The 27,903-nt window shown below is 44.2% G+C and overlaps 1 protein-coding gene across 3 annotated transcripts in view; it reads left to right on the top strand.

The window, feature by feature from the left end:
• Positions 1-22,970, top strand: part of LOC137522956 (sialic acid-binding Ig-like lectin 6) — a 46,907-nt gene extending 23,937 nt beyond the window's left edge. For 2 of the 3 annotated variants that reach the window (XM_068243119.1, XM_068243118.1), the window contains exons 8-12: positions 8,372-8,468; positions 9,122-9,176; positions 18,126-18,208; positions 21,597-21,648; positions 22,722-22,970. In XM_068243119.1, the coding sequence (XP_068099220.1) occupies positions 8,372-8,468; positions 9,122-9,176; positions 18,126-18,208; positions 21,597-21,648; positions 22,722-22,844 (410 nt within the window). In that variant the 3' untranslated portion in view covers positions 22,845-22,970. Of the gene's footprint in view, positions 1-8,371; positions 8,469-9,121; positions 9,177-18,125; positions 18,209-21,596; positions 21,649-22,721 lie in introns of those variants that run through there. The other variant, XR_011022488.1, reaches the window with a different exon arrangement.
• Positions 22,971-27,903: the final 4,933 nt, after the last annotated feature.

The raw sequence follows: 27,903 nt of genomic DNA, 5'->3' as shown, positions 1-27,903 counted from the left end.
CAACTGATGCACATCAACTGGTGTGTGCTTTCTGGTTGCTTGAGACCCATGCCCATATGCTATTCACTTTTTCTCCTGAGTTTTCTCCTGGTAGATCATTTATTATCTTCTATTTAAAATAACTTTCCAGCACTTTTCAACTGAAAAAGTACAGAAAAGTAAATAAAAAGTACTATCAAAATTATTTTCGGTATTTTCTTGCATGCTTGCACTACCTAACGACCGCGTCACGCCTATTGGTGTGAACACGGTGGCTCCCCCAGGACCGCGTAACACCAATTGGCGTTAAGTCCAACGAGCCTGGTTTGCAGAGGATCGCGCACGCCGATGCGCGCACATCCCTACTTGAATGATAGAGCGCCATGATCGCTGCTAGCAGACGAAACCTCCATCTATTGACATTGTACAGCGCTGCGATCTACAGCAGTGTGCTGTACTGGGGACAGCCATGTCACTTGGCTGTCCCCTGGGGAGGCACAAGAGTGATTGGCCCTCATAGAGGATGGGGGGTGGGGGGGGAGGGATTAGATTAAAAAAAAAAAAAAACAGACACATTTATTAAAAAAAAATGTTCTGTTTGTCACATTGTCACAGGCTGAGGGCTGGAGATGCTATCAGCTTGCCTGTGTGTAAATTCAGTCCCCTCTCCTCCTCCCTCCTCCCCTCTGCCTCTGAAATCAATGGCTAGTAACCTTCGCCTCCTCCTGCCCAGACTGAGCTCCCATAAGCCCTTGCTACCTCGCCAAGGCACAAAAGGAGCTGTGGGTGAGGCTTGTTTAGTTTATAGGGAATTAGAGTATGAACTATATGAAAGGAACACAATTATGCAATGAGTAAAAGTTTACCTCGGATCCACTTTAAAGAGAATCTGTATTGTTAAAATCGCACAAAAGTAAACATACCAGTGCGTTAGGGGACATCTCCTATTACCCTCTGTCACAATTTCGCCGCTCCTCGCCGCATTAAAAGTGGTTAAAAACAGTTTTAAAAAGTTTGTTTATAAACAAACAAAATGGCCACCAAAACAGGAAGTAGGTTGATGTACAGTATGTCCACACATAGAAAATACATTCATACACAAGCAGGCTGTATACACCCTTCCTTTTGAATCTCAAGAGATCATTTGTGTGTTTCTTTCCCCCTGCAGCTATCTTCCACTGAAGTGTCAGGCTGTTTCTTCCTGCAGAGTGCAGACAGCTCTGCCTGTATGTAATTCCTTAGTATGTGAAAGCCCAGCCAGCTCAGAGGAGGATTTATCCAGCTTGTAAAAGATAAGAGAGAAGAGAGAAGCTGCCCTAATCTAAATAATACACAGGCAGTGTGCAGAGAGGGGCTTGAAGGGGGGAGTGCATACCAGAACCACAACACTGAAGAACTTGGCAGCCTTCCAGACACAGGCTGACAAGTCTGACAAGAGAGAGATAAGTTGATTTATTACAGAGATAGTGATAGCAGAAAGTGCTGCAGTAAGCCAGAACACATTAGAATAGCTTTTGGAACTTGTAGGATGATAAAAAACAGGATGCAATTTCTGTTACGGAGTCTCTTTAAGCACAGCAGAGCTGACAAACAGCATAAGAAGTTGACCTTCACCATCGTGAGTACTGCCATCAATCTGTGCTGGTTGGATGGTTGAGATTGCTGGCTAGTTGAGTTCCAGATAACTAGGACTCTACTGTATCAATAGTTACCCCCCCCCCCCCCCCCCAACACACACACACCTTTGACAAAACTGCTAGGGTTTTTTTCTAAAGGCTTAAAAAAAAAATCAGCCCTCTGCTCTGCTCTTATTTGTTTATGTTTGCACATATTTTAAATTTTAAAATTTTTCACCATAATGGCCATAATGGCCCTTTAAATGCATTTCAAGCCACCAGGGTGCTAAAAGGTTATTTTAAACAGAAGATTGAAAATTATCTCCTAGGAGAAAACATGAATTAAATACAGCTTAAAGTGTATCAGAGCTGATAAAATATAAAAGTTTTAAATATACTTGGGGCTTCCTCCAGCCTCATGTGCACGGATCACTCCCACGCAGCCATCCTCAGTCTTCTTCCTCTTCGGTACCGGGTCCCGTAACTTCAGTCAGTTGCAGCCAGTCTGCGCAAAAGAAGTGTTGCCCTTCTTTTGTGCACTAGTTTCCTTAACCAATTCTCTCCATTCTTCCATCACTCTACGTATGTCCACCACTCTCATTTCTTGCTCACTTGCAAGGCTCCAGGAGTTCTCCAGAGCAGTCCCTACTATATGGAACTCACCCCCTTCCCCCATTAGGCTTGCCCCCACCATTTAAACAGGCCTTAAACACTCATCTGTCTTCATAGCCCCAATCACCCGATAGAATTGACACTCCTCTTCCCTTAAAGGAGTTATCAGGGAAAAAATGAAAAATTAGCTTTACTCACCTGGGGCTTTTTCCAGCCCCTTGCAGCCAACTGTCCCATGCTGTCACCTCCGCTGTCCCGCTCTCGTTGATCGGTATTCAGGCTGGCCACAGGGTCGGCCTTACTGCTGCTGCGTGAAGCGCTGCTGTCAATCATGGCCACGTGGGCCGCGGCGAGCTGCGCAGGCGCAGAACTACTACCACCTGCGCAGTTCGGCGTGGCCCACGTGGCCATGATTGACAGCGGAGCTGCAGTAAGGCCTGAATACTGATCAACGAGAGCGGGACATCGGGAGCAGAGGTGACAGTGTGAGACAGTCGGCTGCAAGGGGCTGGAGAAAGCCCCAGGTGAGTAAAGCTAATTTTTCGTTTTTTCCCTGATAACTCCTTTAATGTGTCCTTTCACCCCTAGATTGTAAGCCTATTTGGCAGAGCCCTCTTTCCCACATGCTCTTCTCCCTCCCCATATGGACTCAGTGACTGGTATTTATCCCTACCTTGCAACCTGTGTACCATTGTTTAACACTGTAATTCCACATGTTATATTGTTCGAAATTGAATTGCAGAGCCCTGCATAATATGTTAGCACGTATTAAATAAAGATTAATAATAATAAAAAACTCGGATTAAAGTCACCACACACTCAAATACCTACCAGTAATTCTGCCTATGAAACACCTGCATCATAGCTGAGCCCATTACTTGCAGAATTCTATTTGTGTTGCTTAGGGATGGGTCAGCAAGCAGGAAAAAGAGTTGAAGCCACTGATGGAATCCTGCAGGAAGGATATTCAACCACACAACTATATAAGGAATAAGAGCTGTCTCCTGTGTGGTTATTCATTATTGCTTAAAGCACATATTAATGGCACTGCATAGAGCCTAAGTAACCCCTATAAAGGCTAGAAGCAATGAATAATCCATCAATAGTCCTGTAAAAGTAAAATATATATATATTATAATATAATACAAAATATAACAGTATATAAATAATGCAAGCAGCAAGTACTTTAGGATGAACTAGAAATGTATTTTTGTTGATAATGCATTCTGTATTCTTAAAGGACAACCGAGGTGACATATGACATGATAAGATAGATGTGTATTTACAATGCCGTGTTCATTTTTTTCTTTCTCTGCTTGAAAGAGTTAAAGTAACTGCAGCCATAAAACACTTCCCTGTCAGTAAATGACTTCTGAGAGCAGAAAAGAGATAAGAAAGGTCATTAGTTCATAGATTTGTGTTCTGGCATACTACAATGAAGGTGTCATTGAGCAGAGACAATGAAACAGTTAAAACTTAAAAAACAGATTTAAATATAAAACTGTAGGATATCTAAAAAAGTCATTTTTAGGAGATGGAGAATAGATACAATTGTTTAACTCATCAGTTTATTTTCACCTCGGATATCCTTTAACCATTTAATGACATTGTAACGTATTAAAACATCATGCTTTAGCCTATTAATGGCAACATGACGTTTTAATACGTTGCGCGTTCCCGCCGCCGCTCCGCACGCCGCCGCTATTACCGTCGGGATCCCTTGCTAACTGATTGGGGAAGAGGACCGAGCGGTCCTCTACCCAATCGCACTGCCTGAAGTGAATGGACGTGACCGCGAACAGCGGCCTCCTCCATTCATAAAACAGAAAACTGTTACAGTTCAATAAAGCGTAAAAAAAAAAAAAAAGTGAACACCTGCTACAGAGAGTGTTCACTAGCGCCATCTTGTGGGCAAAAAGTATATTACACATTCAAACACATACATATACAAGTACATACACATTATTAATAAAAATTAATACAATTACACTTCCAACCTTCCCCCCACCAAAAAAAAAAAAAAAACACTTGTAAAAAATCAGCTTAAAATAAATAAATAAATAGTTGCCTTAGGGACTCAGCTTTTTTAATCTATATTTTATAAGGGAAAATGAATTTTAATTTATTACGTAGGGGCTTGTAATTATGGCCAGAACAAAAAAACCCAGAAAAATAACACCTATATTTCAAAATAATATATTGTTGCCAAACATTGTGATAGGGACATAATTCAAAATGTTTAATAATCGGGACAACTGGGCAAATAAAATGTGTTGGTTTTATCCAAGGGAGAATGTTTCATTAAAACTATAATGGATGAAAACTGAGAAATAATGATTTTTTTCCATTATTTTTGTATTTTTCCCATTAAAACGCATTTAGAATAAAAAAATTCTTAGCAAAATGTACTACCCACAGAAAGCCTAATTGGTGGTGAAAAAAACCGAGGTATAGATCATTTTCTTGTGATAAGTAGTAATAAAGTTATTAGGGAATAAAAGGGAGGAACGCTGACAGGTGACAATTGCTCTGGTCTGTTAGGGTAAAAACCCTTGGGGGTGAACTGGTTAAAGTGAACCATAGTTTCAGAATAAGCTTGTACAATATACTGTAGTAATCCGAATGTCTACTTGGAAATTGATCTAATGTTGACATCTCACATCCCTAAAATGGCCATTTGTTTTGTTATGTAATTGTATTGTCTTTCCAAACCTTCTCCGAGTGTGAAGCAGAAAGATCTATATCCTGCCTGAGCTTAAAAGACACCTCTGAACTGAGAGGGATATGGAGGCTGTCTTATGTATTTCTTTTTAAACAATACCAGTTGTCTAGAAGTCCTGCTGGTCTCTTTTGCTGCAGTAGTGTTTGAATCACACCAGAAACAAACGTGCAGCTAATCCAATCAGACTTCAGCCAGAAACATCTGATCTGCTTGCTTGTTCAGGGTCTATGGCTAAAAGTATTAGAGGCACATGATCAGCAGGGCAGCCAGGCAACTGGTATTGTTTAAAAGGAAATAAATATAATGGTAGCCTCCATACCCCTTTCAGTTCAGGTGTGCTTTACTGTTGGTTGCAGATGATCTCAGAAGTGCTAAAAATACTAAAGATGGGCACTAACGATCCAATTTCTAGTGATAAATCGTTTGAGCGATCAGAAAATTCTGATCGGAAGAAAAATCGTTCACTACACCCATCGACGAACCAATCTTTACTTCCTATCACAACCAACAAGAAAATCCCAATTTTGATTTGATGAAAATCCAATCAGACAACTATTTTTATAATCATTTGTAATCGATTGTGCCCATCAATGGAGATTATTTACAACCAATCCGATCAGAATTTCTGATCGCTCAAACAATTTTTTGCTTTAAATTAGACAGTTAGTGGCCACCTTAAAAGTTATTAGTATTGACTGATGTATTCCGGATAGCATCTTTGTTATTTGACAATTGTATGAATGCCAGTTGTCAGAAATGAGCTCAGTCAGGAAGAAGCTAAGGCAGCTCTCAAGCTCAATATTCACCTTCAGACTTTGCACTGATAAAGGGCTTAAATCCAGCCTAAAGTGAAACACTGTACATCAAATTAGCAGTAGGCCTGCATAACTCACAGTCGTATTACCTCAGCAGCCCCGCTACCCATAGTGCATAGTGCAAATAGATATATACCACTTCTTATCATAGCTGCCAACACTCAGACTTGATGTGTAGGTTGAGTTGTTTAGCTGTTCCCTATCTCTAAAATTTTTCTTAAAGGGGAACTGAAGTGAGAGGTATACGGAGGCTGCCATATTTATTTCCTTTTAATCAATATCAGTTGCCTGGCAGCCCTGCTGGTCTATTTCGCTGCAGTAGAGTCTGAATAACACCAGAAACAAGCATGCAGCTATACTGGCCAGATCTGACATTAATGTCAGAAACACCTGATCTGCTGCATGCTTGTTCAGGGTCTATGGTTAAAAGTATTAGAGGCAGAGGAGCAGCAGGACAGCCAAGCAACTGGTAGTGTTTAGATGGAAATAAATATGGCAGCCTCCATATCCCTCTTGCTTCAGTTGTCCTTTAAAGGACTACTGTAGGGGGGTTGGGGCAAAATGAGTTTAACTTACCCGGGGCTTCTAATGGTCCCCCGCAGACGCCCTGTGGCCGCGCAGCCACTCACCGATACTCCGGCCCCGCCTCCGGTTCACTTCTTAAAAGTTTTATACATAACTGGGGCTCCCTCCAGCCCCATGCAGCTAGAGAGATACGTAGAGGGGCACTTCTTTTGCGCAGACTGGCCATGACTGGTTGAAGTTACGGGACCCGGGACCGAAGAGGCAGAAGACTGAGGATGTCGGCGTGGGAGTGATCCATGCGCATGGGGCTGGAGGAAGCCCCAGGTATGTTTGAAACCTTTATATTTTATCAGCTCTGGTACACTTTAAAGGTATACTGTAAAGGGGTCGGGGGAAAATGAGTTGAACTTACCCGGGGCTTCTAATTTTCCCCAGCAGACATCCTGTGCCAGCGCAGCCACTCCCCAATGCTCCGGCCCCGCCTCCGGTTCACTTCTGGAATTTCAGACTTTAAAGTCGGAAAACCACTGTGCCTGCATGGCTGTGTCCTCGCTCCCGCTGATGTCACTAGGAGCTACTGCGCAGACACAGACCATACTGGGCCTGCACAATACACTCCTGGTGATGTCAGCGGGAGCAAGGACGCGGCCGCACAGGCGCAGTGGTTTTCTGACTTTAAAGTTTGAAATTCCAGAAGTGAACTGCAGGCGGGGCCCGGAGCATCGGTGAGTGGCTGCGCGGGCACAGGATGTCTGCGGGAGACCATTCGAAAGTTCAAATCTTTTTCCCCCGACCCCCCCTACAGTAGTCCTTATATTTATCCTAATATTCTTGGGAACACTGACCAACCTTAGAAGAGCTTCTGCAGTGCCCCTCGGAGGTACTCACCTCGGGAGGAGGAAGCCTCTGGATCCTTAAGAGGCTTCCCTCTCCTTCTGTTAAGCCATTTACCTGTGTTGGGACCCCCAAAAGTCCTCATGTCAGCGCTTATCTGGAGCCTTGCGCAGGCACAGTAGCAGTGCCCCCCTTACACAGGTGCAGTAGCAGTTTCTCACACTCAGTCTCCAGCGGAAATAGCAAATCCTGATTGGATCAGCTCTATTGCACAGGCGCAGATGCCTCATACTGTATCCGCACAGTGCACAGTATAGTGGACCAGATTGGACTCAGCTATTTCCGCCAGAGCCCAAGGAGAGAGCCGCTAGTGAGCATGCGCCGACCAGCTGCTGCACTTGTTATTGTGTATCTTTTTCTCAGGGTGCCAGTGCTGGAACGAGATGGCAAAGGAGGACAGGGGGAGCCTCATTAGGATCCACGGGCTTCCCCCTCCCAAGGTAAGTATCTGATTTGTTTCATTCTTAAAGATAGTTTTTCTTTAATAAAGTGATTGGAATGTCATATTAAAAAATTATCAAGTAGTCCCACAATTGCAGTGATACTCTTCCTTTTCCCTTTTGACAATGTGGGAAAGCACCATATGTCCCTGGTAGAGTCTTATGCTGGGTACACACGGTGCGTTCCCGCACTCGATACCCCACTCGATTCCCGGCCGCTCGATTATTTCCAAGCATTTCCAAGCGATTTCGATGATTGTTAGGTCGAGTCACATGTAAAGCATGTCAAATCGACCTAATGATACATCGAAACGGGAATCGGACATGTCGGAAATAATCGAGCGGCCAGGAAACAACGGGAATCGAGCGGGGAATCGAGTGTGTGAACGCTCCATGTGTACCCAGCAATATGTTCAACACACACCACACAATCTTGGTTGTTCAATCTTACCACTTTCATGTAGTATAAGAGCTTACCCAATCAATCATTCAAGGTATTTTCAATCTGCCGGCCCTTATACTACATAGATTTGGTAAATCTGTACAACCAAGATTGTATAGTGTGTGATGAGCTTAAGAGGAGGGCATGTCCCAGACTACCAGGGTTGTCAGACTCAGAACTAGTGATAAAACATTCATGATCAGTGATTTATTTGTCTTATATCAGTCTATTCAAAACATTCCTTATATGATTTCCTATTTATATTAAAATGTTCAGTGTCTGTATAAGTTGCTTCACTAACCTGCCTTTTTCACAATTAATTACAGCTGACAACAAAGACACACTCCTGAATATTATAATTGGAGTTGCAGTTGGACTTGTGATTTTAACTGGACTTATTATTATTTTCTACTTATTTAAGAGGTACGTAATGATGAGAAGCAGGAATTAATTTATTTATTTTTTTCATTTTTCAATGCCCACAACCTGTATTTGAATTGTGTTTGATTTGCTTTGCATTGGGGACCGGTTTTCCAATCACAGAATGTCCTATTGTTCTGCAATTGAACTCTTTTTTTTTCTGATTGTTTTTAATTCAGTCGGAGGTCAAAACAAAATGTTATGCACATGGAACGCTAATCAAACTCAAATGAAAGGCCTCTTCAAATCTAAATAAAATAAATAAAATACTGTTCAAAAACAAATACACTGTAAATGGAAACGTACACATACTTATTCAATTCATAACTGAGCGGTAGGTGTGATTGAGTATTTTCTTCAAACCAAATTGTGTTGTGAAAAGCAAGATTCTGCAGTCACAATTTTCATAGAACATAGCTTATACTATAGTTCTACATCCAGAGTTGTCCAAAAGTAAATAATGTATCCACGTTTTACCAAAGGACTCCACTTTAGCCAGTTTCATGTAGTTTAGTGCTCTGCAGTACTGTCATTGACCAGCAAGTGGTGCTGTTGGTAAATTTTGCCAAGTGGCAAAAAAACATGAATGATGAAGAAAAAAATATAAGTAAAATAAAAATGAATAAATAATACACTATTACCTATTTTTACTCTAGAAGGAAAACGAAGACAACTTTGTTTGAAGAAACACGTGTTGAGCAGACTGAACAGGTATTTATTTAAACTTAGTGGACTTTCTAGAATGCGGTGTCACTGCTGTTTCTTTACATTATAGATGCTAGTCTGTACTATTTTTGAAGGTATAATTATCATTTAGAACAGGGCTGATGATGAGTGTGAGAACAATTTTTTAAATGTAGAAACCGTGGGAAAGGTTTCAAAGCATGTTACTTACTGTCATAGAGTTTAGAAATGACTGCATAATTTGCTAACAGTATAAGGGCAGCGTAACAGGTTTATATAGTACTGTAGCCAACAGATGGGGCATGTCCACACCTCATAAGAGGGTAAAATATGTAATGCAAGCAGCAAGCATATGATATTACTGGCAGAGCCCCATTATAAGACATTTTAAATATACACGTGGCCAAAAAATTAGAAACACCCTCTAATAATGAGTTGGTCAAGATTTATCTCTAATCACAGCCAATATTCTTCTTGGCATAGACTCAACCATTGCCGTGGAATGTTGGCCCATGCTGACATAATGGCAGCTGTAAATTGGATCAGATTAGATGGTGGCATTTCCAAGCTTTGAAGTCATCTTTTGACTTCATTCCACAAATGCTCAATAGGATTGAGGACAGGGACTGAGCTGGCCATGGAAGCAGGTGAAACTCTGATTGATGTTCCTCAAACCAATTTGAGACTGATTGAGCATGGTGGGAAGGGCCCACAACAGGAATCATTTTCTATTTTTCTGTGATGCCAAAGGCACACTTGATGGTCTCCTGCTGCTAAAGTCCATCCTTTGCAAAGTTCGTCTTGTTGTGCATTGGGATTTGCCTTGTGATGCACAAGCATTAACTTCAGCTGTAATTTGTTGTGTTGTCGCCCTTCTGTTGCTGCCTGACCATGGGTTTGATTTATCAAGCTGCGCTGCTAAAGCAGTGCAGCTTAATGAGAGGAGAGCAGGCTCAGCGCACGCTATGCTGCGGTTGTGCAGCGTAGCATGCGCTGGTAACTAACGGCTGCTTTACTCGTCCCGCCCTGAGCCCCGGCTGGTCAAGTGAATTTCTAGTATGTGATCCTGGTGCTTTGATTGGCCCAATAGGCTGCCTGTCAATTGACTGGCAGCCGATTGAGCCAATCACGTGCGGGGACCACATCCTATACAGCTACTGGCCCGGGCGAGATGAGCGGAGTGGCAGTTAGTTACAATGAGCGCATGTAAGTTACCAGTGCATGCTGCACTGGACTACCGCAGCATAGCATGCTCCCCTCATTAACTACTTAAAGGGAAGGTCTAAGCAAAATAAAAAAAATGAGTTTCACTTACCTGGGGCTTCTACCAGCCCCATGCAGCCATCCTGTGCCCTCCTAGTCACTCACTGCTGCTCCAGTCCCCCGCTGGCAGCTTGCCGACCTCGGAGGTCGGCGGGCCGCATTGCATACATTTTTACGCATTCCCGCTAGTGCAGGAACAATAACACATACATTTTTACGCATTACTGGTTCAATGCGTAAAAATTACGCATTGAACCAGTAATGCGTAAAATGTTTGTAGTAATGTTCCTGCACTAGCGGGAATGCGTAAAAATGTACGCAATGCAGCCCGCCGACCTCCGAGCTCGGCAAGCTGCCAGCGGGGGACTGGAGCAGCAGTGAGTGACTACGAGGGCACAGGATGGCTGCATGGGGCTGGTAGAAGCCCCAGGTAAGTGAAACTCATTTTTTTATTTTGCTTGGACCTTCCCTTTAAGGACCTTAATAGTTGAAATCTACACCCTGCTTTAATGGCTATCTGGCTGCCAGGGCGTAGATTTCAACTGGCAACGCAATTGCCATTTACGTCGCTCCAGCCAATCTCCCTGCTGAATCCCCACCGTCTCTCACCACAGCTCACTCTCTCTGCCTGTCTCTATGACAGCAGAGCCCTGTGAGTGGGTCAGGAGCCGATTTCATTGGCTCCTGACGCTGTCTATCAACGTGAGCAGCTCCCATTGGCTTACATTGATAGGCAGGGTAAGGAGCCAATGAAAGCGGCTCCTGACCGGCTCACAGGAACTCCACCGTCAAAGAGACAGCAGAGTGGGTGGCCCAGGTTCCCGACATGCGGCGGTGACGGCGGTTGCGGCGTGTATGTGCGCCGTTTCTGTACCAGCGGTCTCTGGTCTTTAAGAGGGCAGAGACCGCTGGTACTTAAGTGGTTAAGCTGTGTTGCTTTAGCAGTGCAGCTTGATGACTTAAGCTCTAACTCTCCTTTCACCGCTCTCGTTCACCACTCTTTTTCGACCGGAATCTATATATATAACTAGCTGATTGCCCGGCGTTGCCCGGGTATGTATTTGGCTGGTGTTGGCTCCGCCAATTTTTTCTAGCCCTAACACACAAACATTCAATGACCAAGTATGTGAGTTTTGCGGTCACCCACTCACCCAGTTTGAGAACCCTGCCAATAACAGAATGGCTGAAATCAACCTAACAGATTTGATTAGCTGTTTGTGTCTCCACCCCTTTAGTGAATTTGGACCCCAGTCACCTAATGACTGACTGTATCAGGTTTGAGGCCTCTGCCATTAACAGTGTAAGGATGGTAGCAATGTAAATATTCCCCTTGACAATCAATAGGTACATTTTGATTGGCTGTTGTAGGCTCCACATACATTTCTGAATATTCAGTTTGGGAACCCTGCCATGTTAAAAATGTAGTTGTTGGCACTGCCCACTTTTTGTAACCTTGACATACAGTCACTCGATTATCAAGTTTATCAGCTTTGGGGTCCTTGGTATCAATACTTTGTATATTCCCATTGAAAAATAAACAAATCTGGCTGTTTGTGGCTCCGCCCCCTTTCTGAATTTGAACCCCAGTCACCCAGTGACCAATTGTACCAGGTTTGAGGCATCTGCTATTAGCAGTATAAGAGAATGGTAGCAGCTTAAATATTCCCTTTGAAAATCAAAAGGTAAACTTTGATTGGCTGTTATAGGCTCCACCCACCTTCCAAAATCTTAATCTCATTCATAGCTTATGTACTTTATATTTGCTGCAAGGATACGTCCTAAATAAACTACGGTAACTGTGGAGAGAACTTGTTGCGGACCACATCTTTTCTAATCTTGCTTCAGTATCCGGGCCTGGCTGCCTTTGGTCCAGCACTGCTCTACACTGTGCAGTTGAGTGGTGTTCCACTTTCTTCTATCTTATAAGAGAATGGTAGCAGCTTAAATATTCCCTTTGAAAATCAAAAAGTGAACTTTGATTGGCTGTTATAGGCTCCACCCACCTTCCAAAATCTTAATCCCATTCACCCAGTGACTAACTGTGCAAAGTTTGAGAACCCTGCCATTAACAGTGTAAGAATGGCTGCAGTTTGCATTTTCCCATTTGTATTTGTCTCCACCCACTGATGACCCGGTGTTGCCTGTGTATGTATTTGACTGGTGTTGGCTCCGCCCACTTTCTAACCCTAACGCACAAACACTCAATGACCAAGTTTGTGAGCTTTGTTGTTCTTGGCATCAATCATTTGTATATTCCCATGAAATGAAACAAATCAGATTGGCTGTTTGTGGCTTCACCCCCTCTCCAGCATTTGAACCCCAGTCACCCAATGATCAACTGCAGCAGGTTTGAAGCATCTGCTATTAGCAGTGTAAAAATGGCAGCAATTTAAATATTCCCCTTGAAAATCAACAGGTGAATTTTGATTGGCTATTATTGGCTCCACCCACTTCCCTGAATATTAATCTCAGTCACCCAGTAACCATCTGGGCAAAGTTTGAGAACCCTGCCATTAACAGTGTAAGAATGGCTGCAGTTTATATTTTCCCAGTGAAATGTGGTTTTGGTTCCGCCTACTTTTTGTAACCTGGACACACAGTCACCCAATGACCAATTTTGTGAGCTTTGGGGTCCTTGGCATCGATAATTTGTACTTTCCCATGACATGAAACAAATCTGATTGAACCCCAGTGACCCAATGACCAACTGTACCAGGTTTGAGGCTTGTGCCATTAACAGTGCAAGAATGGCAGCTATTTTAATATTCTCCTTGAAAAGCGATATGTGATTTTTGATTGGCATTTTTAGGCTCCACCCACTTTTCTGAATATTAATCTCAGTCACCCAGTAACCAGCTGTGCAAAGTTTTAGAACCCTGCCATTAACCGGGAAGAAAGGCTGCAGTTTACAATTTCCCAGAAAAATCTGTTTTTGACTTCACCCAGTTTTAGTAACCTTGACACACAGTCAATCAATGATCAAGTTTGTGAGCTTTTGGGTTCGTGGCATCAAAATTCTGCTAATGGAAGCAGTTTATCCAGCAAAGAAATCTGATTGGCTGTGTTTGGCTCCGCCCCTTTACTGAATTTGAACCCCAGACACTTAACGACTGACTGTAGCAGGTTTGAGGCCTCTGCCATTAGCAGTGTAAGAATGGCTGCAGTTTCAATATTCCCCTTGAAAATCAATAGGCGAATTTTGATTGGCTCTTGAAGTCTCCACCTACTTTTCTGAATATTAATCCCAGTCACCCAGTGACCAACTGTGTGAAGTTTGAGAACCCTGCCATTAACAGCGTAAGAAAATCTGCAGTTTATATTTTCCAATGTAAAAAATAAGTTGTTTTTGGCTCCGCCCACTATTTCTAACCTTAACGTACAGTCACTCAATGACCAAGTTTATGAGCTTTGGGGTCCTTGGCATAAATAAGTTGCATTTTACCATTGAAATTAAACAAATCTGATTGGCTGTATTTGGCCCGCTCCCTTCAGAATTTAAACCCCAGTCTCCCAGTGGCTGACTGTACCATATTTGAGGCCTCTGCCAGAGTGTATGAATGTCAGCAATGTAAATATTCCCTTTGAAAATCAAAAGGTGAGCTGTAGGCTCCACCCACTTTCCTGAATATTAGTCCCAGTCACCCAGTGGCCAACTGTGTCACGTTTGAGAACCCTGCCAATAAGAGAACGGTTGAAATCAACCTAACAGATTTGATTAGCTGTTTGTGTCTCCACCCCTTTAGTGAATTTGGACCCCAGTCACCTAATGACTGACTGTATCAGGTTTGAGGCCTCTGCCATTAACAGTGTAAGAATGGTAGCAATGTAAATATTCCCCTTGAAAATCAATAGGTCAATTTTGATTGGCTGTTGTAGGCTCCACCCACATTTCTGAATATTCATCCCAGTCACCCAGTGGCTAATTGTGTAAAGTTTGGGAACCCTGCCATGTTAAAAATTTAGTAGTTGGCACCGGCCACTTTTTGTAACCTTGACATACAGTCACTCAGTTATCACGTTTATCAGCTTTGGGGTCCTTGGTATCAATACTTTGTATATTCCCATTGAAAAATAAACAAATATGGCTGTTTGTGGCTCCGGCCCCTTTCTGAATTAGAACCCTAATCACCCAATGACTGACTGTATCAGGTTGAGGCATTTGCTATTAACAGTATAAGAATGGTAGCAGCTTAAATATTCCCTTTGAAAATCAAAAGGTGAATTTTTATTGGCTGTTGTAGGCTCCACCCACCTTCCAAAATCTTAATCTCATTCACCCAGTGACCAACTGTGCAAAGTTTAAGAACCCTGCCATTAACAGTGTAAGAATGGCTGCAGTTTATATTTTACAGTGAAATTTGTTTTTAGCTCTGCCCACTTTTTGTAACCTTGACACACAGTCACCCAGTGACCAAGTGTGTGAGCTTTCAGGTTCCTGGCATCAAAAATGTGTGAATGGAAGCAGTTTATCCACCAAGGAAATCTGATTGGCTGTAGGTGGCCCCGCCCCTTTAATGAATTTGGACCCCAGTCACCCAATGACCAACCGTAGCAAGTTTGAAGCCTCTGCCATTAACAGTGTAAGAATGGCAGCAGTTTAAATATTCCCCTTGAAAATCAATAGGTGAATTTTGATTGGCTGTTGTAGGCTACACCTACTTTCTTGAATCTTAATCGCATTCACCCAGTGACCAAGTGTGCCAAGTTTGAGACCCCTGCGATTAATAGGCTGCAGTTTACATTTTCCCATTTAAAATGAATGGCTGAAATTTGACTGGCTGTGTTATGCTCCTCCCACTTTTCCTGGATTCGTAACCTCGGTCACCAAGTGACCAACTGTGCCATGTGTGGGGACTCTGGCTTGATTACTGTGAGAATGGCAGCCTTTTACATTTTTTCCATTGACTTGAATCGGTGAAATCTGATTTGCTGTTTGTAGCTCCACCCACGTATGCAGGGGGGACGTGAGACCCCCAGAACATATCATCCCAGGTAGTAAGGGATCTGTATACCAAGTTTTGTTCAAATCGGCCAAGGCGTTTTCGCGTGATCGCGGCACATACATACACACACACACACACACACACACACACATCCGATTTTATATATATAGATAGAGTAAGTGCCTCAACCTTCAAGCAAGAAGAAGTAGCGCCCTGCCCCTAGGGCCGGTCCAAGCAAGAAGAAGTTGTAGTGCCATATCAAACCAAGGGCGACGAGGGATAATTTGCATATTCAGTAGCAGTGCATTGTAGGTAACCACAAATGTTCACTTATTATAGTTGAATTATTGCACATTTGCTTCTGTTTTAAGAAGGCAAATTACACCAAGCTTTGCTTTTTTTAGTAGGAGGGCTCTTTGGTCCCTTTTTTCACCCTATACATTCTTAGTAGTTTGGGTCACCCTGAGCTGCTTGGTTACTCTGTTGTACTGGTCCAAGCCCTATCTCATACAGCCATATCAATCCTTGCCATGTACTGATGAGGACCAAAAGTCCAAAACAGGCTATCACATGTGGGTTTGATATGACTGTGTAAAATTTAAAGCTATAGGCTTGCTATACACTAGTGGTTCTGAATGCTTGCTTGGCTTACTAAGGGTGAAAAGGGGTAATTTGCATATTCAGTAGCAGTGCATGGTGGGTAACCACAAATGTTCACTTATAGCTGAATTATTGTAGATTTCCTTCTCTTTTAAGAAGGCAAATTACACCAAGCTTTGCTTTTTTTAGTAGGAGGGCTTTTTGGTCCCTTTTATCCCCCTATACATTCCGAGTGGTTTGGGTCACCCTGAGCTGCTTGGTTACTCTGTTGTACTGGTCCAAGCCCTATCTCATACAGCTGTATCAATCTTTGCCATGTTTGGCTTACTAAGGGTGAAAAGGGGTAATTTGCATATTCAGTAGCAGTGCATTGTGGGCAACCACAAATGTTCACTTATAGCTGAATTATTGCAGATTTCCTTCTGTTTTAAGAAGGCAAATTACACCAATACAGTGGCGGCATTGCAGGAAGTGATGACAGTGGAATGGGGAAGAGGTGAGTCATCCCCGCCCGCTGTCTCTTACTAATAGTGTCGGCTGCTGCTGAGCTTAAGCAGGAGTGGGGAGTGCACATGGGGGACCCAGATGAGGAAGGGGGGGTCCTGCTGAGCTTAAGCTGCAGGGGGAGTGCACATGGGGGACCCAGGTGAGGGGGGGTTCTGCTGAGCTTAAGCTGCAGGGGGAGTGCACATGGGGGACCCAGGTGATGAAGGGGGGGTCCTGCTGAGCTTAAGCTGCAGGTGGAGTGCACATGGGGGATCCAGGTGAGGGGGGGTTCTGCTGAGCTTAAGCTGCAGGGGGAGTGCTGCTGAGCTTAAGCTGGAGGGGGAGCGCACATGGGGGACCGCCGCTGTGCCCAATACCCCCTTCCTGCCCTCCACCCCCTTATGCGGCGTATGCTACGCCGCAGGTCGGCTAGTAGTCCTAATAGCTTGAAGTTTTTTTCTACTCAACTGCCACTTTTTAAACACCCGAGATACTGCTGGGCAAGAAAATCCTAAAAGAGTCACCATTTCCGGGATGCCAGCTTTTCTTGCACCAACGATCATCCCTCAATAAACGTCGCTTAAATCTTTCCTCTTACCCATTTTGACATTAACTTCTGTGATAATTACGTTGCCCGAAGCGGAGTGTTCCTTATATAAGCAGCTCTGTGTTTTTACATCACTCTGCGTCACTGTTGGACTCGTTTAATTTCAAATAAGGGGTGTCTCTAATTCTTTGGCTACTCAATGTACAGTAAGCATACTAACAAATTCGATTCCGTAGAAGTTTATTTAAGTCCAACACAGGGGGGGAAGTGTTGGGCCTCTTTCACAGTGGGGCATAGCGGTGCAACATAACAGGGACATTATAACACAGAAAGTCAAACTGCAATAGTAAGTCAACATTTAAAGTGCATCCGATCCAATGCAATCCAATGGACTACATTATCTCAACACAGGGCATGCACGCGTTACCAGTGGTGTATACATGGTCAATAAAGCCTTGCTATTATATAAAATTATGTACCTCAACAGGAACTGTCCTGCTAAATTCAACAAGATTTGGGATGAATGGATCAAGGTCTATACTGTCTGATTGAGTAGTTGTTCTGTATTCATCTTTTTGGCATGATGACTTGGCTCAGGAAAATGCCCCCGTCCCCTTCTTTTTCTCTCTCTCTCTTTCCTTTTCTGTTTTGTTTTATTCACTTTCTCTGTTTCCCCTTATCTTTCTGTTTTTTCTATTTCTCTTTGCCTATCTCTCTAGGTCATCTCTAGATCACTACTATTGTCCTGACTTTGTCTCGAAGTTGGGCGATGCTTACTTATGTCATATATTTAGGCTGGAATGCTACATAGTGCTATATGCCTAGTTATAGGCCGTTAGGCGCAACTTCCTTTTTGCATGAACAATGGGTTATGATGTTTGTATTCCATGCTGTTATTTCTGTTCTGCTCCTCAAGACAAGCTGTTCCAAATTGGCTTTAGTCTGATATTTACTTTCTTGCCTACATTTTAGTTCTTTTTCCTCTGAGAAGATGCTTGTAGATAAGAAGAAAATCATCTCCTGTGAGAGTGGTTATTGAATTAGGGCCCTTTTGTTTCTGTAAGGATGTTTCGTAGTGTTTAGAAATGTGAACCGTATACTGTAATGCTAAGCGATGTCTTTCTGCTGTTGATTCAGGAACACATAGCGATGGATCACTTGTACGGGAATGTGGATCCAAGCCACAGGAATGAAATGAGAGAAAAGTCCTCCAGACCACCGTGAGTTCTTACTATTAATACCTGAACAGTTTGTGCTCAGTGGCTACACATATTGACTAGAGAGATAACAATCAATTAGAGCACAAGGTAGAGTTCATTGTTTTCAGTTAATCTAAGCACCTGTAAGCAGTGGCAGCTCTTGGATTTTTTTTTTTTTGGGGGGGGGGTGCTATGCAGGTGCTGGACCAACTTATGGGGTAGCTGATGACCTGCGGTGTGCAAAAAGTGGGCGTGCCTATAACCTGTGCATGGCAAACAATGGGCGTGGTCATGACCGGATGAGGGTGGAGCTAACTGTAATTTAAAAGTGCAACGCAAAGACAGTGGGCCCAAGTTTTGGTGACCCTTTCCCCAGAAAATTCACATAATTGTGCAGGTTTTCTCAAGAAAATACACGTAATGTGAGCAGATTTGCCCATAAAAAACGTTCAATCATGTGGCAGATTTGGCCAGAAAACACATTCAATCATGTGGCAGATTTGACCAGAAAATATGTGCAATCGTGGCAGATTTGCCCAGAAACACATTCAATCTCGTCGGCAGATTTGACCAGAAAATATGTTTAATCATGTGGCAGATTTGCCCAGAAAACACTTCAATCATGTGGCAGACTTGAACAGAAAACACTTCAATCATGTGGCAAATTTGCCTAGAAAATACAACTGTTAATAAATAAAAAAAAACATAATTTACACACCTGCAGAAGACCTCCTTTCCCAGCATCCATCCGGCGCGCAGCTCCCACGATCCTCTGCAGTCAGCCAGCAACAAACCCAACTTCCTGAACTGAAACTCTCGTGCTGAGAGCAGGGCTATGGGAAAATGGTGCCCAAAGCCCTGCAGTGCAGACTTGAAGTCTCCAGAGCAGGGCTTCGAACGCCATTTTACCGTAGCCCTGCTCTGCCACTGCCGGAGCTGCGGGCTGCTGCTGCTGGTGGAAATGATAGACTGCACGATATGGCTGCATTCAAAACAAGCGCATGTCGTTCAAACGACTTATACACACCTGGCCAACTACACAATATCAGCCCAACAGTCGTGTTAGTTGATTTGCGGGTTGAATTGGCAAACTGCCTTTTATCGGTTGGTTGTCTAGTCGTTTGACATGGGTACACATGCCTGATGGTCGTCCAACAGACCAATGTCAGATGACAATCAGTAGAGATGTTGTGAACGGTTCCCGAACCGTTCGCCGGCGAACATCTCAGAATCTGTGGGCCTTGTACTACTTCCGGGTCGCTATGACCCGGAGTAGTACACCTGTGCTGGCCCGGCAGTGCGTGTCCTAGATCACGCTCCTGTTGCCGGGCACTTTCTGCGCATGTGCGAGTGACGTTACGCTCATGCACATCACCCTAACCCTATCTCTAACAATCAGGCGGATTTGTTGGAAATGCTGAAGAAATGCTGCGTTGCATACTACTTTAATTACTGCATACAGCAAAATAGTAGCTGTGGAGTTTTGCTGATCTAAAATGTGATAAAATGACTATATTTAAATAAATAAATATATTTTTTTTTCCTGTTCAAGAATACACATAGATTGTTGTTCATGGAAAAAATAAGACACCCCCTGAAAATAAGCCCCAATACATGTTTTGGAGCAAAATTTAATATATGGTATCACCCCGTCTTATGTGGGGTGAAACATTGTATGTAGCAGTACACTCTAGCGAGGTTAATCTGTGTACATACTACCAACTGATGTCGCCCATCGAGGACTTGATAGCCTCAGGTGACATCACTGTCTCCGGCTGCTCACACGCGTGTAGCCGATGATGTGCTGTATTGCTTATGTGGGGTGAGGGGGGGGGGGATGACTGAGAAGCAACAAGCAGCCCATTGGGCCATGAGGTCACATGGTGGGCGGGGTATCAGTGTGATCAATGGGCTCGGCGGTGGATCTGTATTGCTGGGAGTGAGTGGATACGCCCAGGTGGATCTTGCGCGGGTTGAGGGTCGGAGGTTGCTGGCTGCCATACACACTTTGATAATGATTACCTCAGCTGTCTTAAAGAGAAACTGTAACCAAGGATTGAACTTCATCCCAATCAGTAGCTGATACCCCCTTTCCCATGAGAAATCTTTTCATTTTCACAAACGAATCATCAGGGGGCTCTGTATGATATTGTGGTGAAACCCCTTCCACAGTGTGATGTCAGGACCATGGTGCTGAAATCACACTGTGGGAGCCTTGCTGCATTGTGGGAAATAACAGCTGTTTACAGCTGTTTCCAACTGCCAAAAAAGCAAGCAGCAGCTACTTCCACTGACATCACCTGCCAGCAGTAAAAATGTTGCCATGTGATAAATACCAGAATGTAAATCAGGGAGAGGAAAGATTTCACAATGAGCCAACACTGATTAAATCATTTATACAAAATGTAAAAATGAAGCACTATTTTATTACATTACTTTCACTGGAGTTCCTCTTTAAGTCAGGCATGTGTACGAGCTTTTAGGGTTAGGAGTATTTAGGGAAGGAAATGTGTGAGAATTAGGGTACAGAGGGTTATATTACTGAGGATTGTAGAATATTGATAACATTACCTATATTCTACTATCAGTATTCATTTGCACCTATTTTTCCATAATAAGCCAGTGTATGGGCTGCTTTTGTAACAGATAAACTTGCGTTCAGTATTTACTGATAACTGAAACTAGGTTTATTTAGAGGTTTCACCTGCTCTCTAAATAAAGCAGCATTTTCATAGCGTGTTCCTAGCTAGCAGAAGACAGGAACCAACAACCCAAAGCAGTACAGACAATCTTATGCAGTCATACAGGATCACAGTGCCATCTACAGGCCAGAAGTATGAACACCACAGTAAATATCTGCTCAAGCATCCAGAAAGATGGAAGAGGCCAGTGACTACTCTGTTGCTGCACTGAACTATGTGCACAGCTCTAAAATTACTAATCATCAATAATTTACACAACTGGGTGGTTAGTTAAAACTTTTTGCTTAACTTTTCTCTACATACCTAAATAATACCTAAATAACTTTTTTCCCCTCTAGTTCATAATTTCTTTCTTTTTTTTTTTTGCTACAGAAACTGTCATCTTTTGTGGTTGTCATCTTTTTTTTCTGCCAGTTGTAGAAATTGACCTACCTGCTGCACAGCTGATAGTGTGGCAGCTTCTGAAAACACCAAAGAGCAATCGCTGCCTCTCAAGCTCCCCTTGCAGACGTTTGTTTACAATGAAGGGATAAAGCTGGATCGAACATTCAGACATCACTGTCAACTTTATAGAGAGAAAATTTACAGCAATGCATATTATATTCTCCTAAAAAGAAGTTGTTTAAACAAAGGTTACATTTTGTCACATATCTATAGTTTGAATAATACAGTGTACTCAGTGCCCTTTTTATCTTTATGTATTACAGAGAGTCCTATCCTATTTATGATAATACAAATGTAGAACAAAGCAAAATCAAGGTAAGCCCACCTGATGTGATGTTCTTCTAGTAAAAGTATTTTTAAACTAAATGTAAAGGCTAAATATTCACGTAAATTGTACCCTATTTCTATTATTATGATTGCACATTTATGTGGTGTTAAAAGGCGTGCATGAAAAAAGGGCGCCAGGAGGAACAAAGGGCCCGGATGGATAACGAAATGGCACTGCTGGATAACAAAATCTTAATAACGATAAATATCGTTGTCAAATTTGGTTAACAATAAATACATTATGTAATTCAACAATACAGCTTAACCCGACCTACTCTCACACAAAACTAACCACTCCCCTGGTGGCGCCAAAAATTGCTTGGGTCTATATATCAAGTAACTGGTAATCTAAAATCTATGAACTATAATCTATGAACTAAATAATCTATGATCTATGAACTAAAATCTATGAACTATTGACCCTTTTTATTTTTTCTTGCTCTCAGAAGCCATTTTTTCCTAGGAAAGTGTTTTATAGTTGTAATTCCTTATCAGTGAGGGTCTCACTGTAGTCTGACCTAGTCCTGACTCAGACAGGAAAAGCCACTTACATACCTGATGTTTAACTATTTCAGGCAGATAAATAAAAAAAAAAGGAACACAGCACAGTTATTTGTGTGCTTGGCACTGTACATACGCATGTCTAGCTCTTTATGCCACATGTCACCTCGGGTATCCTTTAAAAGTGCTTGGGAGGGGAGAACCCTTTTGATCTTTCTCTTTTTTATGTGTTTTATATGTTTACTGTCAGAGCCACGGAAGTTGATACTGCTGTATAAATCCAAAATAATCTTAACATAAAATTTGATATTTCGAACGATTTAAAACGGAAACTGAAATTCAGAAATTTACAAAATCGGAATGTTGAGCACAACTTCTAAAGCCGCGTACAAACTGTGCCAAACTGCCAATCAACATAATTGTCATTGTTTCTCCCAGAAAAAATAAAACATTTTTGTACAAATCAAATGTTTCCACTCGTGGCTACCCTATAACTGTAAATGGCTGCTACCCAAAGTTATCAATATGAGGATGTTTTACCGTTTTTTTGTTCATTCTAGGAAAACCAGACTGAGAAGTCAGATGGCATCGTATACACACAAGTTGAGTTTCCATCAATGGGACAAGTGGTGCAACAGTCGAAAAGTTCAGAGGAAATAGAATACGCCATTGTGATACACTAGCGATCATTATATCCAGATACAAGGGGTTCTCAGTTTACACAAGAAATGTATTCCAAAAAGGGCTTGTGCTAACCAGATTTCATATCAATAAACAGTATTGTAGAAATGCAAACTAAAAAGGATTATGTCTACTTCTTCTGAATAAACCAACACCCGAAACATGTGGCTACTAGTTTGTAGTATAGTATGCATTACAAGGCGCAGCAAAACTTATATATGGCTTTTCAGAGAACGCTGCATTTTTAAGCTTTATAATACTTTTGTTCAGTGGCGTAGCTACAAACCTCTGGGCCCCGATGCGGAATCTGGATGTGGGCCCCCCCCCCCCCCACGGCAACAACAGCCCCCCTCCCCCGGCAACACCCGACGCACACACATATCCAAATCCCTATAGCCAGCTATAGGTCCCCCCAGTATAGGTAGCCAGGCATAGGTAAGCCAGTATAGTTGCCCCCGGTATAGGTTAGCCAGGTAGGTGCCTCCAGCATAAGTAGCCAGTATAGTTGCCCCCAGTATAGGTTAGATAGGCAGGCGCCGCCGGTATAGGTTAGATAGATAGGTGCCCCCAGTACAGGTTAGCTAGGTGGGTGCCTCTAATATAGGTAGCCAGAATAGTTGTCCCCAGCATAGGTTAGATAGGTAGGTGCCCCCAGTATAGGTTAGTTAGGTAGGTGCCTCCAATATAGGTAGCAAGTATAGTTGCCACCTGTATAGGCTAGCTAGGTGCCCCGAATACAGGTTAGACAAGTAAGTGCCCCCAGGTTAGATAGGTAGGTGCCCCCCAGTATAGGTTAGATTAGGTAGCTGCCCCCCAGTATAGGTTAGATGAGGCAGGTGCCCCCCAGTATAGGTTAGGTAGCTGCCCCCCAGGATAGATTAGGTAGCTTTCCCCAGGATAGGTTAGATTAGGTAGCTGCCCCCAGGATAGGTTAGAGTAGGTAGCTGCCCGCCAGGATAGGTTAGAGTAGGTAGCTGCCCCCCAGGATAGATTAGGTAGCTGCCCCCCAGGATAGGTTAGATTAGGTAGCTGCCCCCCAGGATAGGTTAGATTAGGTAGCTGCCCCCCCCCCAGATAGGTTAGGTAGGTAGCTGCCCCCCCAGGATAGGTTAGGTAGGTAGCTGCCCCCCCAGGATAGGTTAGGTAGGTAGCTGCCCCCCCAGGATAGGTTAGGTAGGTAGCTGCCCCCCCAGGATAGGTTAGGTAGGTAGCTGCCCCCCCCAGGACAGGTTAGGTAGGTAGCTGCCCCCCCAGGATAGGTTAGGTAGGTAGCTACCCCCCAGGATAGGTTAGATTAGGTAGCTGCCCCCCCCCAGGATAGGTAGGTAGCTGCCCCCCAGGATTAGGTAGGTAGGTAGGTAGGTAGGTCCCCCCCCCACCATAATGAAGGGGGGAGCCGCAGCTGCGGGGAGAGCAGCCCGACCTCTCCCTCCCTTCCTCTCCCCGGGCCCCCCCCCCTTCAGATGCAGAGTGCGCGGCGCACGGAAGCGCTGTAGACAGAACTCACCTCCGTCCCTGCGCCGCTGGTCTCCTCCCGCTCTGTATAGATGTTGTTACACACTGCTTCCTGTTTAGCCGGAAGCAGTGTGTAACAACATCTATACAGCGAGAGGAGATCAGCGGCGCTTGAAACGCAGGGACGGAGGTGAGTTTCAGCCTACAGCGCTTCCGTGCGCGTCACTCTGCATCTGAAGGGGGGGGCCCGGGGAGAGGAAGGGAGGGAGAGGTCGGGCTGCCCTCCCCACGGCTGCGGCTCCCCCCCCCCTCCCAATAGCGCTCACGGCGCACGGGCCGCACTCAGTCCTGGCCACTACAAAAAGACATGGGCCCCCCCGGGCCCCTCCCCCGCCTCTTCAGGAGCCGGGCCCAGTCGCGCATGCGACCGCTGCGACCTCTATTGCTACGCCCCTGCTTTTGTTGAAGTTCTGCGGTAGTATAATAGTAAAAATTCCACCAAAATAAAATAAATGGCCTATCCATATCAGGGTTGCGCGTAAACTGTGCCAGCGCAAATCTACGCATCGTAGTACGCAACTACGCATCGTAGTTCGTAGGCGAAGTTTAGGAACTACACGTACGCATTTCCGCGTAGTCGTAGTCCCGCCATGCGAAGCTTCGCCCGCTACGCATAGTTGACGTATGTATTGCGAAGTCAACTACGCGTGCGGTAACTGCATCTATATGGATCATTGCGCATGCGCAGAAATTTTATTGCCCTTTATACGCATACAATTCCGCATTGGATGATTGAATGTACGCTTATATTAGTTTATATATGCACATAGTTAGCAGATTATTGCGGACATTTTTCCGCATAAGGGCATAAGCGGTCGCATCAACTACGCTACGCACTACGTGAAGCTTGCATATTTTAATGCGTAGTCTACGGTGTGCTAACGTAGCGAAGTAGCTGATTTTGCAGCCATAGATTGCGAAGCGTATTTGCGTAAAAATACGCGTAGTTCCAGCGTAGCGAAGTTGGCTGACTACGACCATCCCTGATCCATATAGAGAGGCCACATGCTTATTTTAATTGGAAGGGAATCAGTACATAAACTGGCTTTCCAGATTATGTGGGTTGTCCAACCTGGTAGCCACGACATGGAGTTTGCCCCATATATGGCAAATGGATATATATTTTAAGCCAGTGGTGGCACCAGTGGGAAGCTTGCTAGGGCTTTAGCACCCCCAAAAGCTTCATTAGTGGGCGGTGGTGCCGCTGCTATCAGAGTGCTAATATGAGGATGGAGCAAGAGCTTGTTACGATCCAGCGTTGCATGCACTTATTTCCTGGTCCTGCGTTTCATCTCATAGTAAAGCCCCCCCCCCCCCCCCAAGGCACCCCCTGTACCAAAAGACCAGGATGTAAGTACATGTTGTGCATGGATCCTGGCAATGTAAGTATTTTAACACGCTCTGCTTGTGCCCCCCCACCTGGCTACTTATACTGGAGGCACCTGTACCCGGCTACAGGCCGCCTTCAGGGCATCACAGGTGGGACTACAGTAGAGGGCAAGAGTGAGTTAGGTGCCCAGCGAACTATGCCACAAATACGGGCCCCAGCTGCAAGTCTGTCACAGAATGTACAGACTGTCAGTGAGTCTGGCAGTGTTTGTTTTGGCTGGCCAATTTTGAATTGCAATCTTTTGTGATTTGCCATGCTTAAGCTCATTTCAGTGAGTGAGAATCACATCACAACCACTGAAAAAATGCTGCATGCAGCGCATCTGCGATTTTTGCATGTTGCATGCGCTGCTCAAGCACTGCAGTTAGAGTAATCCCATAGGATTACATGTGTCTCGGCTCTTTGCCGATTGCCGATGATCACCTTAAATTTAAGAGCTTCGCCTTAAATATGGGAGGAGAGGAGTGAGGGGGGTCCAGTAGGTTTGCCTAGTATAGGGCCCAGAAATTTCTGATGGCAGCCCTGCCTATACTGGGAGCACATATTCCTGGCTACCTATATTATGGCACCTATACCTGGCTACTTATATTGGGGGCACCTATACTTGGCTAGCTATACTGGTAGCACCTATACTTGGCTAGCTATACTGGGAGCACCTATACTTGGCTAGCTATACTGGGAGCACCTTTGCCTGGTAACGTAAACTTGGGGCACCTATACCAGGCTACCTATACTGGGGGCACTTATACCTTGCTAGCTATACTGGAGGAACCTATACCTGGCTACCTATACTGGGAGCACCTATACCAGGCTAACTATACTTAGCTAGCTATACTGAAGGCACCTACACCTGACTACCTATCCTTGGAGCACCTATACCAGGCTATCTATATTGGGGTGGACGGGGGTGCCGATGCTATCAGGGTGCTAATGTCAGGATGAGCAGGCAAGGCGAGTGCACACAGAGCAAGAGTTTGTTATGATACTTACATTGTTCCTCCAGAGAGGCTCCTTTCATCTGCAATGGTTTCCATTAGTAAGGCTTCAGTCGAGTCCGTTGGGCTGCACTGCACATGCGTGGCCTGCCCGTGTGCGTGTCCACATTGCGCTTCCATTGCTGGGAGCATTCTGCTTCTGCTCAGTACTATCTGTGCAGGCACAAAATGCTCCTGGGGACAGGAGCGCGAAGAGGGGCCATGCACGGCACATGACTGAAGCATTACTAATGGGAAGGATTGCAGATGAACAGAGCCACTTAGGATGACGGCGAGAGAGCCCACGGAGTTCATGGGGCTTGAGGAAGTTCCAGGTAAGTATAAATTATTTTATCCCCATTGTCTCAGATACACTTTAAAGCCATTGGGAATCCACACCTAAATAAAAAAGTCAGATACTCACCTAAGGAGAGGGAAGGCTCGAGTCCTGATGAGCCATCCCTCTCCTCTCCCAGTGCCCTCGGTGCTGCGCTGGCTCCCTCGTTCACATCCGCCGCCGCAGGGACTTCGGAAGTCTTCGGGAGCCGAGTCCTCCCGAAGACAGGAGGATCAATACTGTGCACGTGCGATTGCCTCATAGAGGGCGCTCGCACGTGCGCAGTGTAGAGCGGCCTGTCTTCGGGAGCACTCGGGCCACCAAAGCATTTCCGAAGCCTCCCTTCTGCGGGGAAACAGCGGTATTTGCAGGGATGGTCATAGTCAGCCAACTTTGCTACGCTGGAACTACGCGTAGTGTTACGCAATTACGCTTCGCCAACCTACGGCTTTGAAATCAAATATTCGGTTCGTATGCATTTCGTAAACTACGTATTAAAATAATTGCACGCGTAGTGTGAAACGAATTGTATGCAGTTGCTTATGCCCGTATGCAGAACATTTTACGCATTAATTTGGGAACTCTTCTTTGCGTACATTCCCCTTTCCAATGCGTAAATTTGTAAGCATACAATCGCATGCGGAAAATTAGACTCAAGTAACGCATTCGTAGTTCACTACGCAATGCACATTTTAACTACGCATAGTGGGCGTATGCTACGCATAGCGGTATTTCGCTACGCGTAAATTCGTAAGAAGATTTGAAACGGCACCTACGAACTACAATGCGTAGATGCGAACTACGATGCATAAATTCGCGCTGGCGTAGTTTCTGCTCATCCCTGG

This window comes from Hyperolius riggenbachi, chromosome 6, assembly GCF_040937935.1.
Source record: "Hyperolius riggenbachi isolate aHypRig1 chromosome 6, aHypRig1.pri, whole genome shotgun sequence".
NCBI classification, from domain to species: domain Eukaryota; kingdom Metazoa; phylum Chordata; class Amphibia; order Anura; family Hyperoliidae; genus Hyperolius; species Hyperolius riggenbachi.
Note: the sequence above shows the minus strand (reverse complement) of the source record. Positions and strands in the feature narration are given on the sequence as shown.